Source organism: Lepus europaeus, chromosome 6 (genome assembly GCF_033115175.1).
Source record: "Lepus europaeus isolate LE1 chromosome 6, mLepTim1.pri, whole genome shotgun sequence".
Lineage (NCBI taxonomy): Eukaryota > Metazoa > Chordata > Mammalia > Lagomorpha > Leporidae > Lepus > Lepus europaeus.
This window is the reverse complement of record NC_084832.1, coordinates 75,404,079-75,425,971: the sequence shown is the minus strand read 5'-3', so window position 1 is coordinate 75,425,971 and position 21,893 is coordinate 75,404,079. Positions and strand designations below refer to the sequence as shown.

The 21,893-nt window shown below is 40.1% G+C and overlaps 1 protein-coding gene across 2 annotated transcripts in view; it reads left to right on the top strand.

Moving 5' to 3' along the window:
• FRY (FRY microtubule binding protein) overlaps nt 1-21,893 on the top strand; it is a 512,138-nt gene that overhangs the window by 485,158 nt on the left and 5,087 nt on the right. For both annotated transcript variants that reach the window (XM_062194404.1, XM_062194403.1), the window contains one exon: nt 7,764-7,874. In XM_062194404.1, coding sequence (XP_062050388.1) covers nt 7,764-7,874 — 111 coding nt within the window. The remainder of the gene's footprint in view (nt 1-7,763; nt 7,875-21,893) is intronic.

The window sequence follows — 21,893 nt, the reverse complement described above, 5'->3', positions numbered from 1 at the left end:
AGTATTTCAGAACTTTCCCAGGTGGCTCAGGGACACCCTGGAAACCACAAAACTCAGGCAATGACCAAGTGCCCAAGGAACATGCTTCAGTACCATGTATGTGACAATTCTAGAGTCTGAGGCTAGTGTCAAAGGTGAAATGCATGCCACCTAAAGACTAAGGCTGGCAATCCTGTTAAGTTGGGCAATGCTGGATGAGTTTAAATCATCTGAATACTTAGTTAAGTTCTCTGGATTTGTTAGTAAACCCTGTAAGTAATCTGGCCACTGGCCATGCAGTGCCACTCACACTGTCTCTAACTCCACCAGCCTTGCTGAACCACTGCTGGGCATTCTACCATTATATAACAATGAGGAATTCTTGTTCCCTTCACAAGTAACACTCAGACAAAGCCAAAAAAAGGGTTATGAGAGCAAATGGAGGGGAATTCCTCACGTACCGGAGGTGAACTTTAGGAAGAAATGATGGTGTCACTCCATTTAAATACTGAGATATTAAATCCAGAGATGCTGGAGACATTATTTGGCTGATTAGAGCTATCACATGGCTTCCATTCCAAAGCCAAACCTAAGAAACGTTTGGCCTCAAGGTACTACTTACCTTCAAGTGAATCTGTCCAACTCTCCTTTATAGGTAGGTTCTTTGTCTTCCAAAATAATTTGATGTTGTCAGTTATTCTGAGCACCTTTTATATGGAAACAAATAAAATGAGGATAAGTGAACTTATGGAAGGGGTCTTCAGAAAGCTTATGGAAAACGGCATTATGATAAAACTATGCGTGAATTTCAATTTCAAATTTTTGGCACCAAAATAAACATCTTTTAATTTTTCCACAAACTTTTTAAAGTTCCCTCATCTCTTGCAGAATCCCCGGATGCAAATTGCAAAGTGAACACACTAATAATTATTATGCATTTATATTCTTTTAAAAAGAAATGTGTGCTTTATGAAACATTAGTATTTACCTGAGTAAATCCAGCAAAATAAATTCTTGAACCATTATAGAGATCAGTCTGTCAGAGATGGTAATGGGATTGGCACATAAAGTCTTCTCATTTCTCATACCCTACCTGGTCTGGTCTCTGCCAGTTGCCTAATTTTAGAATGCTGTGGCATTTTTTGTGGAAGAGAATATAACTCCTTGCTGGGTGCTGGATAACTTTTTTCCAATTTCTCTTCTCACCATGAAGTTGTAGACATCCAAAAAATGAAGAAAGGCTAGTGGCCTGTGACCTATAACCAATTCAGAGACATGTCTTATTAAACTTGCTCAATGCTTTAACTGCTTTATATTTTAAGTGTTTTAATTGGCCCTGAATTTTAAAATTAAAAATTTTCACACATAAATAATCCCAAAACAGGATTTCTAGTGTCTCTAAATAAGATCTAGCAACACTGGGCCTGCCTTCCTCACTGGCAAGGACTAGTGATCTAGGATTGTTTAGCTAGTGCTAAGTAGCTGTCTTATTTGGACTATTCCCCCCCAAACCTCCCTGCCCATTGAGTTCTTAGCACTGACAAGAGACAGGTACCAATCATGCTGGTGCTTGAACTGTTTTCTTAAAATAGGAAAATATTTCTGTGTATCTGAGTACGCAAAATAGGGAGTGAAAGCTAGAGAGGGCTTCAATACAGGAAATGTTCTTTGCAAATGAGAGAAACATCTGTTATATAATGTGCAGCACCTGTCTGCTGAGCTCACTTATATTAGAGGAATATTCTCTGTGCCTGTTCAAAATAAATCATGTTTCTAAGGGAAGTCTTTGTTTTTTAGGAAGTATATTTTGGAAAAGTCTTTTTAAACTTTTTTTTAAAAAGATAAACATGGTTTTAAATTATTTCAGCTTCTTGGTAATAGGCAGGCCAATTCTCCTAGATTAATGTACAGAATACACTAAATGGAATATAAAACAAGGAGTATCATTTGAATAAGTCTCGAGGTCATTTTCAGTCATTTGTAGATCCCACTTTACTGCCATTTTCCCAGCCACGCATATCAAAAGGAGAAACCAGTATCTGCATACCTTAAAAAGCAGCATTTCTAATTGAGGAGTTTGGTTGCCTTTGGCCTTTGCATCTCCTGTGGCATTCATTCTGCAATGGCTACTATTAGGTGGTGTAAGTTAACATAAATGTAGGTCAGCAGCTCATTCCTCAGTTGGTAGGCACTTCTTGACATCTTAGTTTCCTAATATTTTTTTCCCTAATTCTGAGAAAACATGTTTCTAAATCCAATGTATAAATCAAGGCATTTCAGGAAAACCGTATTTGAAGAGAATCCTTATGAGCAAAGAAAACAGTGATGATTCAGACATGTCCAAAACAAGCTTAAGTCACTGAAACACCAACAAGTCTACAAAGACTTCTAAAGGGAGTAGTTTTAAACCCTGGATACAGGAAAACATTGGCTCATGAGGAGAAGAAGTTTTAACATTTTCTATAAAATGGTTTCCTAGAAAGGCATTTTGCCCTCTTTCTGGAACTTTAACTGCAAACAAGATAGGGCCCAACCAGTGGCCTAGGAAAGGATTCTAAGACAATAAATATGGAATCTTGAACCAGCCTACCTACAAAGGAGAGTTTAAGAAGCACACTGAAAAGTGTTACTCCTAGTTGGACATCTCCCAAGAAACACAGTTTTATGCCCTAAGAACTAAATGGGAGAAATTCATTGAAAAGGACATTCTGTATCTCTAATCTGCAATTGAAAAGTTTCATATTGCTTTTATTGAACACCAAAGATTTTACTTTAAGTACTTTGATAACCTCCTTGTATCATAGCCTTGGTTTGGGAAAACAGTAAAAAGATGAAGCAGTTTTCTTTACACAGACCGTATCACTTAGACAGTACTGGCTTCATTGCATACTACTAGAAACTAAATTCCATAGCAGAAGCAGTTACTCACTAAAGTGCATACTAAGCATTTCAATCATACTTGATGTTTTATAAAACATCTTCACAGATGGCCGGCGCCATGGCTCAATAGGCTAATCCTCTGCCTGCGGCGCCAACACACCGGGTTCTAGTCCCGATCGGGGTGCCAGATTCTGTCCCGGTTGCCCCCTCTTCCAGGCCAGCTCTCTGCTGTGGCCAGGGAGTGCAGTGGAGGATGGCCCAAGTCCTGGGGCCCTGCACCCCATGGGAGACCAGGATAAGCACCTGGCTGCTGCCTTCAGATCAGCACGGTGCGCCGGCCGCAGCGCGCTGGCCGCGGCGGCCATTGGAGGGTGAACCAACGGCAAAGGAAGACCTTTTCTCTCTGTCTCTCTCACTGTCCACTCTGCCTGTCAAAAAAAGAAAATCACAAAAATCATAGACTGTATAATTTAATCACAGGTTAAAGGTATTTATCTTCCAAAGCTTTAAAAGATATTCAGTCAACACCATACAATAGTCATTAATATGCCAGTGCCACATGATATTTGCAAGAGGGTGAGGGAAGAAGAGACCCTTAGATGATGGGTGGGGGTTGATGGTTATCCTTTAATTATGTTTGTAAGTGCTAATAAATAAGTTGACAGTTCTGTTTCTATTCACTGTTCCTTATGTTAAAGTACAATAAACTATTGATAACTTAGATTTTTAAAAGGTGTTTAAAATAAGGGATTTTTATTGTCAAAGATTAGAAAACTGAGTTAGAGCCTTAAATATTTTGGCAATTCAGAACCAGTTATACCGACCCATAATTAGGAATGACCAAATCAATTTTGTTTAAATATCACATTTGTGGTTCTCACCTATCTTTGCAAACTTTTCTTAAACCAAGTCTGTGGTTATAATGCAGTGATTTTTTTTTTACATTTTAATTTTTTTAATTTATTTTTTATTTCATAAATGTGAATTTACAAAGTGCAACTTTTGTATTGTTGTGGCTTCCCCCCCTCCACCTCCCTCCCTCCTGTAGCCCTCCCCTCTCCCTCTCCCATCCCACCCTTTATCCAGTTTCATTTTCAATTACCTTCATATACTGAAGATCAACTTAGTATATACTAAACAAGGATTTCAACAGGCTGCATTCACACAACCGCACAAGGTATAGTGTATTGTTCGATTAGTAGTGTTTTCAAGTTTCATAGTAAAACACATTAAGGACAGAGATCCTACGTGGGAAGCATGTACCCAATGACTCCCGTTGTTGATTTAACAATTGGCACTCTTATTTGTGATGTCAGCAATCACCAGAGACTCTTGCTATGAGCTGTCTAGGCTATGGAAGCCCCTTGAGTTCAACAACTCTGAACTTGTTTAGTCAAGGCTGTATCACAGTGGAGGTTCCTTCCTCCCTTCAGAGAAAGGTGCCTCTCTCCTTGATGGCTTGTTCCTTCATGCAGTGATATTTAAAACATAGTACTCATAGTTGAACAAGGCCCAGTAACAAATTTATGTTTTTATAGTAACCATCAGTTCTAGGTTACTTTCAGAAATAATCCACTGGAGGAAAAAACTATTATAAAAGTTAAGTGTGAAAAAATGACCTAATTGCACACCTTGTTTGAGAGTATACAGTGTATAGTCTTTGAAATTACATTATCTAGCATTCTTTCAAATATTCTCAATGTGGAAGGCAGTACAACTAAAGAAAATGCCACTTAGATTGTTAATCATATCCAGTGTTAATTGGGTGGTCATATTTGGTAGTTATGAATCTGAACAAATTAAAAACCCTGCCTTCATTAATGGAAAGCAATAGTGTAATTTGGGGCTATAGTTAAATCACCGGCTATCCTCCTCACAATTTTACTATGTTCATGTACAATTCACATCTATGCACTAAAATCTTTAATCAATAAAAGTTTTCACTTCTGGACTTCAAGACTGACCAAATCCAAACTAATCAGAGAGCCTAAAAGATTAAAAATTATGTTTTTTCTACAGTACGTTTCCCACTAGAGCTTGTTTTTAACAAAAGCGCTGTGCATGTGTGGGTACAACATTTCACAAGCATTGATCAGTCTGGTCAAGCACTGCTAATACTGCTGCCAGTTCTGCTCTGGAAGAGGGCCGTGCTTTCTGGTGCATGCATACACTGACCCTGTACTTTCTTTCCTTTCCTTTGTTTCCTGTGCCATGCTTGCTGTGTAGCAAATGGAATCTCTTGCAGTAAGTTAACTTTCTTTCATACTCTTAGTCCTTTTAGGCATGGACCCATAACAAACCTTATTTTTACTGTTACTGTTATATCTCTTAGCATGTTTCCCCTTTTTCATTTAATTTAATTTTATTTGGTAGATTGAGACATCGCAGTTTCTCAGTAGCATTCTGGGATGGTTTTGTCCCAAAGTAGAAACCTACATTGCTATGAATTCTCATACTATCAGAGGATATTTTGAGTACTAACTACCATTAATTGGCACTTAGGAAAATCAGTTTTCATAGCTAGGTTTCACCTTAAATTGTGAACGCAACATTGTTTTTAAACATTCCATTTTTGTTTGCAAGTCCCTGACAGTTCTTTTATTCCAGATTTTTCCATAGAGAAGTTTAAATAACAATAAAATAAATTTTTCATTAATACAGCCAAACACTCAGATTGGGTTAGAGAGTGTAGCAAATTCTTTAAATTCAAGCTGGTTATCAGTATTGAGAGATCAAATAAATCCAAGCAGAAATGTTTTTCTCCTAGGAACAAGGAAGTGGTGGGAGGAGAAAGAAATTTCATTCAGCATAATCTTGAATAAATTTTATAACTTTTAAAAATCAGGATCAAAATTCAGTTAATAATATCAATAGGGGCCGGCGCCGTGGCTTAACAGGCTAATCCTCCGCCTTGCGGCGCCGGCACACTGGGTTCTAGTCCCGGTTGGGGTGCCGGATTCTGTCCCGGTTGCCCCTCTTCCAGGCCAGCTCTCTGCTATGGCCCGGGAAGGCAGTGGAGGATGGCCCAAGTGCTTGGGCCCTACACCCGCATGGGAGACCGGGAGAAGCACCTGGCTCCTGGCTTCGGATCAGCGAGATCTGCCGCCTGCAGCGGCCATTGGAGGGTGAACCAATGGCAAAAAGGAAGACCTTTCTCTCTCTGTCTCTCTCTCACTATCCACTCTGCCTGTCAAAAGAAAAGAAAAAAAAAATAATATCAATAGGATATTCTTCCTAAAATCTAAGTCACCCTGGATGCTCTCAATTCTGAGCTGAGTTCCTTCTAGTCTATTAGTATAAAAAAGGCCTTGTTGGACCAGTGCCATGGCTCACTTGGCTAATCCTCCACCTGCGGTGCCAACACCCTGGGTTCTAATCCTGGTTGGGGCACCAATTCTGTCCCGGTTGCTCCTCTTCCAGTCCAGCTCTCTGCTGTGGCCCGGGAAGGCAGTGGAGGATGGCCCAAGTGCTTGGGCCCTGAACCCGCATGGGAGACCAGGAGAAGCACCTGGCTCCTGGCTTCCCGGCCGAAGTGCACCGGCCAGCCGTGGCGGCCATTTGAGGGGTGAACCAACGGAAAAAAGGAAGACCTTTCTCTCTGTCTCTCTCTGTCTGCGCCTGTCAAAAAAGGAGAAAAAAAAAAAAAAGGCCTTGTTTATCCCTACTTAACCCCATGTGAACAGTGAAGGGTTTAGTTTAAACAACATATGTAACCCACTTTTACTGCTGACTGCTGAGCCATGAAAGTCTATCTAGTGAAGTCTTTTTTTTTTTTGAGAGATTTATTTTATTTATTTGAAAGACAGAGTTACAGAGAGAGGTAGAGACAGAGACAGAGAAAGTCTTCTATCCGCTGGTTCACTCCCCAAATGGCCGCGATGGCCTGGGCTGAGCCAATCCAAAGCCAGGAGCCAGGAGTTTCTTCCGGGTCTCCCACATGGGTGCGGGGGCCCAAGCACTAGGGCCATCTTCTACTGCTTTCCCATACACATTAGCAGGGAGCTGGATTTGGAAGTAGAGCAACTGGGTCTCCAACTGGTGCAGGGCTTTAACCCGCTGCACCACAGTGCCAGCCCCACCTGCTCTTCTCTCACAGAATCCCATCTGCTGCCTTGGAGCTAACCCATTCTTGGAATTAAAATGGGCTAAGTATAGAGGATAGAGCTCAAAGAGTAATGTGTTCATTGGTGTTGGGTATTAGGATCATTTTTTGTCATAATACACATAAGACATAAAGCAAAAATATCTGGCTCAAGGATCATTTTGAAGGATTTTTTAATGTTCTTCCATACATTTCCTTTTTTTAAATTTCTTTTTTGACCATATCTTTCCCTTTTTATATCTCTTTAATTTGATGAATGTTTAATGCACTGCTGGGTTGAAGCCTCATTGGTAGAAATGAGAACTATATGCCCATTGTGTTTACATAGGTATAACTGTCTTTAACCTACATTGCAGCCAGAGCTGTAACACAGTAATTGCCCAAGCATTGACTGAATTTATAAACTGAATACCTAGAACTACCGAGTGTTTTGACTTTAATATACTTTTAATTTTTTATAGTTAAAAATAATTTCTTAAAAAAATCAAGACAACCACTCAATCACTGTAACTTGTATATAATTAAGTGGCAAATAGAATGGAAATTTAGAGGTTCACTCAGTCTTTTTATAGCTGCTGCTTCTCTAGTTATTTTCCATTATTTAGAATATAATATTCTATATTAAACAGAATTTCTTGTTGGTATTTGTGGACTGGATTTTGTTTTTTACTTGGAATGATTATAGCTAGTGAGGTTTCCTTAATTTTAAGAAAAGTGTGTTTGCCTCTACTGAGATGTTACTAATGATACAAGAATGATTCTAATCCTTGACTGTTTCTTCCCATGCAAATTTTTTCTTTAGCAACTAGAACTGTGCCAGAGATTATATAAGCTACACTTCCAGCTGCTGTTGCTTTTTCAATCCTACTGTAAGCTCATCGGCCAGGTGCATGAAGTTAGCTCCATGCCAGAGGTGAGTCTGTGCATGTCCCAATTCTGCATCATGCTGCTAAAACTGTTACTGGTTTTTGTTTGTATTGCTGCTCTTCCCCACTCCACACACCATTTACAGCTTCCACGTGATTTTATTCCCACAAAATTACTTTGCTGAAGAGCAAATCTGAAGTATATGCCTTATATTTACTCTTTATTTTACTTTTTGGAACAAGGCCGGGGCTAGGGTGAAGAAAGGGAGAGGCCTCAAAATTTAAGCTGAGAGTGACTGTGAGTGCCTTCCAACATGTTACACCATAGGCACTCGCTTGAATCACATTGATCTTGAAAATGGGACTGGGCATCCTTATTTTTAAAATGCCTTGTGGTTTTGCTTCTTTACATTTAGCCTTCTCAAGGGACCAGGTAGCCTGGTCCAGCAGAGAAGGTGCACTCAAGTTGGCAGAGCAGCCTTGCCACTTGAACCCCAGGGAATTTGAACTTGGGAATAGCTACAATCCTGATGTTTGAGCCAGTGCAGCACCTAGCCCCTAGGAAGATGTAGCCTTTTTTTTTTTTTTTTTAAGATTTATTTATTTGAAAGTCAGAGTTAAAGAGAGGTAGAGGAAAAACGAGAGGCCTTCCATCTGCCGGTTCACTTCCCAGGTGGCCCCAATGGCCAGAGCTATGCTGATCCAAAGCCAGGAGCCAGGGACTTCTTCCAGGTCTCCCACATAGGTGCAGGGGCCCAATGACTTGGGCCATCCTCCACTGCTTTCCCATGCCATAGCAGAGAGCTGGATCAGAAGTGGAGCAGCCAAGATTCGAACCAGCACCCATATGGGATGCTGGCACTACAGGTGGCAGCTTTACCTGCTGCACCACAGAACCAGCTCTGAAGATGTAGCCTTGACTGATCGATATCTCCCTGCCCTCTGGGTCCAACAGCCACAGCACTCCACCTCTCTGGATGTGGACCAGCCTTCCAGCAAATGAGCTGCTGAAGCACTCCACCTCCCTGGAAGGTGCAGCCAACATTGCACAGTTGCTTGCTGCCTGCACCCCAAGCCATTTGGTCGCCCACCATTCCTGGGTCTTTTCGGCACCTGGCCTCATTGAACCTGGACCATTATTATGTCCTTACACTCCGGAGTCCATAGTCTACTATGTAATGCCTTTCTCCTGGTGCTGAAGTTGCACTGTGCACTGTTGGCCCTAGAACCCAAGTTGCAACTGTGCCCTGCTCCCTGGGACATGAGAGCCTCTGGGAATATCCCTTCCTCCCCAAAGCCATGGTGTGCTGTGCCCTAACTCCCGGGATCAGAGTAGAGTCATAGCTACATTCCTGCCCCCTAGGCTTGAGCCACTAGGAAGTGACTCAGAGTCACAGTCCTCAGCTTTGTGGCAGAACTCTGTCTACTCATACCTGAGAGTGAAATTGTACCCACTTCACCAGTGCCATGGTAGTTCAACAGGGCACTGAGTCTTTGACATCAGCTCCACAGCCACCCCAAGCTACAGTGCCCTGGAACACAGAACCTCTGTGGCTGCCTGTGGCCCATGTCAGACCCAACACCAAGAGGCATCCCCTCAGCTAAATCTCCCTAATGTGGGGAAGGTGATAGCAGAAGGGTCCATAAAGCCCTTTTTACAGAGAAACCTAACAATTTACCTTCCCATCATCATGGCCACGAACTCTGGCAGGCTAGAACACTGATCACCTATAGCCACTGCTGTTGTTGATTACAATTGAAAAAGCAACATGAAGATGGAGGAGATGGTGAGGAGGAATAGAGGAAGGAAGGAAACAGTTAACAAAATGGCAGAAGTAAGTCCTTACCTATCAATAGTAATCTTGAATGTAAATAGGTTAAACTCTTAAAAAAAAATAATTCAACTATATGCTGCAGTAAGAGGCTGACTTTGTCTTTCAGAACACACATGGGCTTAAAAATGAAGGGATGGAAGAAGATAATCCATGAAAACAGGAACAAGAAAGAGCAAGGATAGCTACACTCAGATAAATAGGCATCAAATCAAAAATTGTTAGAAGAGACAAGGTCACTATTAGATTACAAACGGGTCAACTTATCAAAGAGGTGTGATAATTATATAATATAGCCAGCATTAGCTCAACCATATAGGTAAAACAAATATTGATGAACATCGTGAAAGAAATAGAGAGCAATACAATAGCAAGGCAATTCTATAACCACTTTAAAAAAAAAAGATTTATTGTATGTATTATTTGAAAGAGTTACACAGAGAGAGAAGAGGCAGAGAGAGAAAAGACAGAGGTCTTCCATCTGCTCATTCACTCCCCAATTGGCTGCAATGGCCAGAGCTGCGCTGATTCGAAGCCAGGAGCCAGGAGCTTCTTCCAGGTCTCCCATGTCGGTGCAGGGGCCCAAGGACTTGGGCCATCTTCTACTGCTTTTCCAGGCCATAGCAGAGAGCTGGATCAGAAGTGGAGCAGCTGGGTCTTGAACTGGTGCCCATATGGGATGCCGTCACTTCAGGCCAGGGCGTTAACCTGCTGCACCACAGCTCCGGCCCCCTATAACCACTTTGAACAATGATGGGTCAGCCAGACAGAAAATTAACAAGGAAACACTGAACTTAGTGAACTTAAGTTTAGACAAAATGAAACTAACAGAATATATAAAACTTTAGCATGGAACAGTAGCAGATTTTACATTCTTTTCTAGAATACATAAAACATTCTCCAGGACACATCATATGTCAGACCACAAAATAAGTCTTAACAAATCCAAGACTATGGGAATCACATCTAGTATTGTTTCTTAACTAAAATTGTATGAAACTAGAAATCAGTAACAGGAGGAATCTTTAATTTACAAATATATGTAAATTAAACAACATGCTCCTGAACAACCAACAAAGAACAAATCAAAAAGAAAATTTAAAAATATCATGAGACAAATGACAATGGAAATACAACATAAAACCTATGGGGACAGGCTAGTGCCGGCATCCCAAATGAGCACCAGTTTGAGTCCTGGCTGCTCCACTTCCAACCCAGCTCTCTGCTGTGGTCTGGGAAAGCAGTGGAAGATGGCCCACTGTACCTGAGTGGGAGACCAAGAAGAAGATCCTGGCTCTTGGCTTCTGTTCAGTGCAGCTCTGGCCATTGCAACCATCTGGGGAGTAAAACAGTGGATGAAAGACCTCTCTCTCTCTGCCTCTGCCTCTCTATAACTCTGCCTTTCAAATAAATAAATAAATCTTAGAAAATAAAAAAACCTATGGAGAGGGAGCTTGCTGCTTTAGTCTAGGAGAAGATAGTTTAAAAAAAGTGGAAAGAGTTGGGAAGGGTAGGTGAGAAAACCGCAAAGGAAGCTCCATGTAAACTGGAGGAACACAGTGGACCTACGTGGAGGGCTAAGATGCGCACAATTTAGGACTCCACCAGCAGAGAGCCTCCACACCAGCATTGGAAAGCAAGGTGAGACCATACTGTGCAAGCATAAGCCACTGGTGAAAAAGCTGCAGGAAGAACCTACAGGGAATCTGGCTAGGAGTCCTGTGAAAGATAGTGTACCCACCAAGCAAAAGGAGAAAAAACAAAAGGGGTCACATTTTCTCTCTCCCCAATCATCCTGTAAATGCATCCCATAACAAGCTGACAGCAGGCACCAATTTGGACATACCTAACAGCTGCACCAGTTGTGTCTGTGCCCAGAAACCAGCCAAATGGAAACTCCTGAGTCTGGTGGGGAGAACAGACAGGGGCTGGGTGCTTGTGACTGTGGGAGGCTTGTGTGCTGGGACTGTGAAAATTCTGAAGCTGCTTGGGAAGGCTCAGGGTGTGGCTGGGACATTGGGCACCCACTTAGGGAGACTCCACATGATCAGGGTTCCCTGGTAACCTGGCGAGAGTTATTGCTGGGGAAGCTGAGCTTATACTAAGAACTGCACTGATCCTTTGTGTGGTCCCTATAGCAGAGCAGACAAATAATATACTCACAGGCTAGTGCCCGGGCACTGGTCTCCTTAGAGGAGAGGAACTCAGATGAGTCTACCCAAACAAAAAAGAAACCTCCCATCTGATTAAAAAAAAAAATAGCAAGAGAGATTTACAACATCAAACCTGGGTGTGTCACCTCAGACACACCCTTTACCCTGGAGCACTGAACAAAGCTCGCTGGCCACTCCCAGCACATGCCTCCAGTTATTCCCTGAAAGTAGACACTCCACTAATCCAAGCAGACTTAGTCCAAAGGTAAAAGTTGCCACAGCAAAAAATCAAAGAAACAAATGAGTATCCCCACAAATGCCAAATAACAAGCATACCAATCCAAGAAACAAGAACAAGGAAGACAACATGATACCCCAAAAGAACATAACACTTCAATACTAGATTGTGAAGATAATAAGATTAAAGAAATGCCAGAAATGGAAGCAGGAGCAAATGCATGAACTAATGAACTTCATACATGACATGAAAGAAAATTTCTCCCATGAAATTGAAATCTTAAAGAGAAATCAAGATGAAATCTTGGAAATTAAGAATTCAATAGAACAAAGAAAAGATATAATAGAGAGCCTTAACAACAGAATCAGTGAAGCAGAAGAAAGAATATCCAACTTAGAAGACAAAGCATAGGAATTATACAGACAGACCAAACACAAGAAGAATTAGAAAACTAAAAAGCACTGTTGGGAATCTACAGGGTACTATCAAATCACCCAACATACAGACTGTAGGAGTTCCTAAAAGTGTGGAAAGAGAGAAAGGATTTGAAGGCCTTTTTATTGAAATAACAACAGAAAATATAACCCAAGTTGGAGAAAGAAAGGGGCACCCAAGTACAGGAAGTACATAGAACTCCTAATAGACATGACCAGAAAAGATCTTCACCAAGACACATTGTAAACAAACTCTCCACAGTAAAACATAAAGAAAAAAATTCTAAAATGTGCACTAGAGAAATGCCAGATTATTTTCAGAGGATCTCCAATTAGACTCACAGCACACTTCCCATCAGAAACCCTACAGGCTAGGAGAGAATGGCGAGATATATTCCAAGTCTTAAGAGAAAAGAACTGTCAGCCCAGAATACTATATCCTGCAAAGCTCTCATTTATGAATGAAGGTGAAATAAAGACCTTCCATGACAAATAGAAATCGAAAGAATTTCTCACCACTCGTCCAACCCTATAAAAGATGCTTAAGGATGTGTTGCACAGAGAAACACAGCAACATGATCATAACTATGAAAGCAGGTAAAGGAAAACAATCTCTCAGTAAAAGTTCAAAGGAAATTCAAAGTAAAAAAAAGTAAAATTTTTGAAAAAATGACAAGACGATATTACTTATCAATAGTCACCTTGAATGTTAATGGCCTCAACTCTAGAGTTAAAAGACACAGACCTGCTGAATGGATTAAAAAAAAAAAAAACAGCTATTTGCTGCCTATATGAAATACATCTCACCAACAAGGATGCACACAGACTGAAAGAGAATGAAAAAATATTCCATGCTAACGGAAACCAAAAAGAGCTGGTGTAGCCATCCTAATATCAGACAAAATAGACTTTGTCTCTTTTAACAGTTTTTGTGTTAAAGAAGGACACTATGTTATGATTAAGGGATCAATTCAACAGGAAGATGTCACTATTATAAATGAATATGCACCTAATCACATGGCACATGGCTATTTAAAAGAAATATTAAGGAATTTAAAGGGAGACATAGACTCCAATACAATAGTAATGGGGGACTTCATTACCCTCTTCCAGGATGGACACATCAACTAGACAGAAAATCACCAAGGAATCAGCAGACTTAATCAACACTATAGAACAAATGGACCTAACAGATATCTACAAAACTTATCATCCTACAGTTGCAGAATACACATTCTTCTCACCTGTGCATGGAACCTTCTGTAGGATTAACCATATGGTAGACCATAAAACAAGTCTCAGCAAATTAAAAAAAAAAAAAACAAAATCATACCATGTATCCTCTTTTACCACAATGGAATGTAGCCAGATATCAACAACTCAGGAGTCTCTAGAACACATGCAAACATATGGACACTGAACAACATGCTCCTGAATGAACAATGGGTCATAGGAGAAATCAAAAAATTTCTGGAAATAAATGAAGATGACAACACAAGATATCAAAACTTATAGGATACAGAAAACCAGTGTTAACAGCAAAGTTTATAGCAGTTGGTGCCTACATCAAGAAGTTGCAAAGGCACAAAATAAATGAGCTACCAATGCATCTCAAGGATCTGGAAAAACAGCAGCAAACTAAACCCAAAACTAGTAGGAAAAGATAATTAAAATTAGAAAAGAAATCAATAAAATTGAAACCAAAAAATTACAAAACATCAGCAAAACGAACTGGTTTTTGAAAAAAAAATAAAGAAAATTGACACACAATTGTCCCAACTAAGCAAAGAAAGGAGAGAGAAGACCAAAATCAATAAAATTAGAGATGAAAAAGGAAACCAAACAACAGACACCAGAGACATAAAAAGAATCATCAGAAATTATTACAAAGAGCTGTGTGCCAACAAACTGGGAAACCAAGAAGAAATGGATAGATTCCTGGACACATAAAAACTATCTAAATTGGCCGGCACCACAGCTCAATAGGCTAATCCTACACCTGCGGCACCAGCACACTGGGTTCTAATCCCGGTCCGGGCACTGGATTCTGTCCTGGTTGCCCCTCTTCCAGGCAAGTTCTCTGCTGTGGCCCGGGAGGGCAGAGGAGGATGGCCCAAGTCCTTGGGCCCTGCACCCACATGGGAGACCAGGAGCTAGTCCCGGTCGGGGCGCCGGATTCTGTCCCGGTTGCCCCTCTTCCAGGAGGCACCTGGCTTCGGATCAATGCAATGCACCGGATGCAGTGCACCGGCCGCGGCGGCCATTAGAGGGTGAACCAATGGCAAAAGGAAGACCTTTCTCTCTCTCTCTCTCTCTCTCTCACTGTCCACTCTGCCTGTCAAATAAATAAATAAATAAATAATAATAAAAACTACCTAAATTGAGTCATGAAGACAAAGAAAACCTACACAGACCTATTACCAAAATGAAAGTTAAATCAGTAATAAAGACCCTCACAACAACAACAAAAAGCCCAGGACCAGATGGCTTCACTGCTGAATTCTACCAGACATTTAAAGAACTCCAGTTCTTTTCAAGTTATCAAAAAAATTGAAAGGAAGGGAATCCATCCAAATTCTTTCTAGGACGCCAGCATCACCTTAATTCCTAAACCTGAAAAAGATACAACAGAGAAAGAGAAGTACAGACCAATTTCCCTGGTGAACATAGATGCAAAAATTTTCAACAAAATTCTGGCCAATCAAGTCCAACAACATATCAAAAAGATCATTCACCCAAAGCAAGTGGAAGTTATCCCTGGTATGCAAGGACGTTTCAATCAACGTGATACATCACATCAGCAAACTGAAGAACAAAAATCATATGATTACCTCAATAGATGAAGAGAATGCATTTGATAAAATACAACACCATTTCATGATGAAAACTCTTACAAACTGGGTATAGAAGGAACATTGGCCGGCGCCGTGGCTTAACAGGCTAATCCTCTGCCTTGTGTCGCTGGCACACCGGGTTCTAGTCCCGGTTGGGGCACCGGATTCTATCCCGGTTGCCCCTCTTCCAGGCCAGCTCTCTGCTATGGCCCGGGAAGGCAGTAGAGGATGGCCCAAGTCCTTGGGCCCTGCACCCGCATGGGAGACCAGGAGAAGCACCTGGCTCCTGGCTTCGGATCAGCGAGATGCGCCGGCCGCAGCAGCCATTAGAGGGTGAACCAACAGCAAAGGAAGACCTTTCTCTCTCTCTCTCACTATCCACTCTGCCTGTCAAAAAAAAAAAAAGGAACATTACTCAATCAACATAATCAAGGCATTTATGTCAAACCCACAGCCAGCATCCTATTGAATGGGGAAAAGCTAGAAGCATTCCCCCTGAGATCTGGAACCAGACAAGGATGCTCACTCTTGGCAATGCTATTCAGTATAGTCCTGGATTTTAGCCAGAGGCATTAGACAAGAAAAAAATAAATTAAAGGGATTCAAATTGGGAAGGAGGAAGTCAAACAATCCCTATTTGCAGATGACATGATTCTATATATAGGGGATCCAAAAGACTCCACCAGGAGACTATTGGAAGTCATGGAAGAGTTTGGTAAAATAGCAGGATATAAAAATCAATACACAAAAATCAACAGCCTTTGTATATACAGACAATGCCACAGCTGAGGAAAAACTTCTAAGATCAATCTGATTCACAATAGCTACAAAAACAATCAAATACCTTGGAATAAATTTAACCAAGAATGTCAAAGATCTGCACCATGAGAATTACAAAACATTAAAGAAATAGAAGATAAAAAAAAGAAAAAGCTTCCATGTTCATGGATTGGAAGTATCAATGTCATCAAAATGTCCATTCTTCTGAAATAATCTACAGATTCAATGTAATACCAATCAAAATACAAAAGACATTTTTCTCAGATATGGAAAAAATGCTGAATTCATATGAAAACACAGAAAACCTGGAATAGCTAAACCAATCTTATACAACAAAAACAAAGCCGAAGGCATTACAATACCAAACTTCAAGACATACTATAGGCAAGTTATAAAAAAACAGTACTAGTACAAAAACAGACAGATAGACCAATGGGACAGTATTGAAATGCCCGAAGTCAGTCCAAGCATCTACAACCAACTTATATTTGATCAAGGAGCTAAAACCAATCCCTGGAGCAAGGACAGTCTCTTCAACAAATGGTGCTGGGAAAACTGGATTTCCAGATGCAGGAGTATGAGGCAGGACCCCTACCTTACACCTTACACACAAATCCATCAAAATAGATTAAAGACCTAAATTCAAGACCTGATACCATCAAATTACTAGAGAACATTGGGGAAACACTGCAGGACTCTGGCACAATCAAAGAGTTCTTAGAAAAGACCCCAGAGGCACAGGCAATCAAAGCCAAAATCAACAGATAGGATTAAATCAAATTGAGAAACTTCTATACTGCAAAAGAAATACTCAGCAAAGTGAAGAGGCAACCAAAAGAATGGAAGAAATTTTTTTGCAAATAATGCAACTGTTAAAGGAATAATAACCGCAATATATAAAGAGATCAGGAAACTCCACAACAGCCAAACAAACAACCCAGTTAAGAAATGGGCCAAGGACTTAAAAAGATGTTTTTCAAAAAAGGAAATCCAAATGGCCAACAGACACATGAAAAAATGCTCAGGATCACTAGCTGTCAGGGAAATGCAATCAAAACCACAATGAGGTTTCACCTCACTCCAGTTAGAATGGCTCTCATGATGAAATCAACAAACAACAAATGCTGGAGAAGATGTGGGGGAAAAGGTACTCTAATCCACTGGTGGTGGGAGTGTAAACTGGTAAAACCACTATGGAAATCAGTTTGGAGATACCCCAGATGTCTCAATAAAGACCTACCATATGATCCAGCCATCCCACTCCTGGGAATTTACTCAAGGGAAATGAAATCAGCAAATAAGAGTTATCTTCACCCCTATGTTTACTGCAGCTCAATTCACAGTAACTAAGACATGGAATCTACCCAAATGCCATCAACTGAAGACTGGATAAAGAAATTATGGGATATATACTCTATGGAATACTACACAGCGGTAAAAATAAAAATGTAATCCAGTCATATGTAACAAAATGAATGAATCTGGAAAATGTCATACTTGGTGAAATAAGCCAGTCCCAAAGGGACAAATATCACATGTTCTCCCTAATCTGTGATAACAATAGAGCACGTAAAAGGCAACCTGTAGAAGTAAAATTGACACTTTGAGAAGCAACGACTTGAATAGTCCTTATCCTGACTGTTGAGGAACAGGGTTTTTTTGTTTGGTTTTGGTTTTTTGTCTTAATGGAGAATGGGACTGGGAATTGGAAAGGAGGGAGAAAATGGGGTGGGAGTGAGGGTAGGAGGGCATGTATGATAGGAAGAATCACTATATTTCTAAAGTTGTACTTATGAAATTTATACTCATTAAATAAATCGTTTCTTTGGGGGAAAAAACCTATGAGATGCAGCAAGAGGGGACAGCCAAGTAGGGTCAGCAACATTGCAGGCAGAACTGTAAATTTCTTGTTAGAGATGCCACCTGCCTTTACCTGGCCAGCTCTCCTCCCAGGCCAGCCAAGTAATGAAAGTCAACAGAGTGCCTTCCCCTAGGAGGTTCACACCTCCCTTAGGATGTACCCCATGTGAAGAGATAGATAGGTCTGGGCCTCTTAACTTACAAGGCCTAAAGCCCAACAGATTATTATCAAGCCCCTTCTGTCAGGTTCTATTTGCCTCTCAATCAGAAAACTTAATTGTAGCTTAGACAGCACCTTTCTTAGCTCCTCTAATAATGACTCTGTCCTTTGTTCTAGACCCTGTCTAGTGCACTTGGGCCTCATTCCTTCGTAATCATAACCTCTACCACCAATGGCTCTACTCCCAATCTGTGTGTACTGATGGTCCTCTTCCCCACTTAATGCTGTATAATTGTTCAGACCTGGTTAATGCCACTCTTAAGATCATTGGTTACTATCCTCACCCTGTCTTTTATGACCTTGTCTAAATATGATCAGAGTCGGCGAACTTGGAAGGCTTCCATAGCCTTGGCAACTCATGACGACAGCCTAGGGTGGTTACTGGCGCCATAAACTAGAGCGTCAATTTGTTGGGTCAACAACAGGAGTCACTATGCACTTGCTCCTCTCGTGGGATCTCTGTCCTTAATGTGCTGTACATTGTGATTTAATGCTATAACTAGTACTCAAACAGTATGTTCCACTTTATGTTTCTATGTGGGTGCAAACTGTTGAAATCTTTACTTAATATATACTAAATTGATCTTCTGTATATAAAGAGAATTGAAAATTAATCTTGATGTGAATGGAAGGGGAGAGGGAGTGGGAGAGGGGAGGGTTGCGGGTGGGAGGGAAGTTATGGAAGGGGGAAGCCATTGTAATCCATAAGCTGTACATTGGAAATTTATATTCATTAAATAAAAGTTAAAAAATTAAAAAAAGAGATGCAGCAAAAGCCAGTACAAAAAGATAGTTTATACCAATAAATATCTACACTATAAAAGAAGAACAATCCTAAGTAGGAAGAATACCATTATGCCTCAAGGAGCTGGAGAGAAAAAAAAAAAAAAGCTGAAACCAAATTTAGCAGAAAGGGGGAAATTAAAATAAAGATTAGAACAGAAATAGATAACAGAAAAACTGTGAGGAGGGAAACAATAAAACTGAGTTGGTTCTTTGAAAAAAAAAGAAAATCAATGAATCCCTAGGTAGATAAAAACCCAAAACCAAAACTGAAACAGATGCCTCAAGTAAAAAAGATCATGAGGAATTATTATGAACAATTATATACCAACAAATCAAATAACCTGGAGATAATAGAAATATTCCTAGAAAAATATCACCTAGTAAAATTAAATCAGAAATAGAAAGATTGAACAGACCAATAACAGAAATAAAGATTTAAGAAATAATTAAAAACTTTACAACAAAGAAAATCCAGGACTCAATAGCTTCATGGCAGAATTCTACCAAACATAATAATTATTATTATCAAAACTTCTTAAACTTCAAAAACAGAGCTAGAGGTAATACTTCCAAATGCTTTATACAAGACCAAGATAATTAACATTGTTGCTTAAGCCAGACAAATACACTGAAACAAAACTATCTCTCTGATGAGCATTACTGAAGAAACTCTCCATAAAATATCAAACAGAACACAGCACATTCATCAGATTACACATCATGACCAAGTGGAATGTATCCCTGGTAGCAAGGCTGGTTGAACGTATATAGAATAATATGATATATAACCTCAACAAAATTAAAGAAAGCCACAGAATCACCTCAACTGACACAGAGAAAACATCTGAAAAGTTTAATATTCTTTCTTGATTAAAGAATATTTTAAATACAGAATGAAAATTCCTCAACATAATAAAAACCATTTATGAAAAATCTCACTACTGATGTAATTTATGGGGAACAGAGACTGTGCTGATAAGGTCTGATTCGAAGCAGTAATACCCATTCTCCCCATTTCTGTTCAACATAGTACGAGAAGTACCAGCAAGCAGACAAGAAAAAGAAATAAAAGGTATTCAGATTGGAAAGGAAGTAAAATTACCTCTATTTGCAAATGACATTATCCTGTAGGAAGAAAAACCTCAAAGTTTCACAAACAGAACTAATAAATTAATCCAGTAAGGTTATAGAATACAGAATCAATATGCAAAAATCAGTAGTATTATGTAGACAATAATGACCTAGCTGAAAAAAGAGACCAGGAAATTTTTTAAAATCCCATTTATGATAGCCTCAAACACAAATAAGTACCTATGAATAAATTTAACCACAGAAGTAAAATACTTGCACACTAAAAATTTAGATGAAAGAAATCAGAGGGGTCCAGCGCCGTGGCACAGCTGGTAAAGCCACTGCCTGCTGAGCCGGCAACGCATATGGGAGCCAGTTTGAGTCCTGGCTGCTCCACTTCCGATCCAGCTCTCTGCTTTGGCCTGGGAAAGCAGTGGACAATGACCCAAGCCCTTGGGCCCCTATACCGACATGGGAGACCTGGAAGAAGCTCCTGGCTTTGGATCAGCACAGCTCTGGCCATTGCGGCCATTTGGAGAGTAAACCAGCAGAAGGAAGCCCTCTCTCTCTGCCTCTGCCTCTCTGTAACTCTTTCAAATAAATATATTTTTTAAAAAAAGAAATCACAGAAGATAAAAATAAATGGAGATATCTGTGAAATTCATAAATGGGAAGTATTGATATTGTTAAAATACTCATGCTACCCAAAGCAAAATACAAGCAATCTCTATCAAACTTCCAATGACATCTTCAAATAGATATGAAAACAAACTGTTAAAAATGTCAAAGAATAGCCAAAGCAATACTGAGACACATGCACACCCCTCTGAAAAGCCACAGTGCTGACAAAGTTGGAAGCATCACATTTACTGATTTAAAGTTATATTACAGGCTATAGTAATCAAAATCAGTAGAGTACTTACATAAAAACAAAAATATAGGTCAGTGGGACAGAAAAGAGAGCCCAGAAATAAGTCCAAACATGTATGGTCAACTAATCCTGACAAGGCCAGAGAACACAATGGGGAAAGGAAGTCACTTCATTCAATTTGTGGTACTGCAGAAAAATGGACTTCCATTTAACAAAGGAAAAAACTGGAGCCTTATCTTACACCACACACAAAATCAAATCCAAATAGATAAAAGGTCTCAATGTAATACCTGAGACATGAAACTCCTAAGCAAAAAAAAAAAGGGGGGGGGGGGCGTTAAACCTAGAACACTACGTTTTTAGAATGTAGATTTAGCCATTATGGAAAACAGTATGGACATTTCTAAAAATAATGGAGAATAGCACTGTCACACACGGCAGCAATCCATCTTCTGACTATATAATGACAGGAGATGAAATCATCACTTTATAAAAATATCTGCACTCCCATGTTGTTTCCTGCATTATTCACAAAATACAGAAACAATCCAATTATGTCCATTAATGGAAAAATGTGTTATATATGTATATGTGTCACACACACACACACACACACACACACAAGAATGCTTCAAAAAGTCCATGGAGGGGCTGGCATTGTTGTGTAGAGGGCAAAGGCACCACCTGTGATGCCAGCATCCCATTTTGGTGCTGGCTCAAGTCCCAGCTGCTTCACTTTTTCTAGTGTAGCTCCCAATACCACATGGCCCAAGTGTTTGGGCCCCTGCCATCCACATGGGAGGCCCTGATGAAGCTCCTGGCACTGGACTGGCCCAGCAGGAGAATGAACCAGTGGATGGAAGATCTCTTTCTAACTCTTTCAAAAATAAATTAAAAAATTTATGGAAATGGAATTGAAAATTTTGGTGCAAAAAAAATTGAAAACATATATAATTTTTTATAATATACATTCACATGAACTTTTTA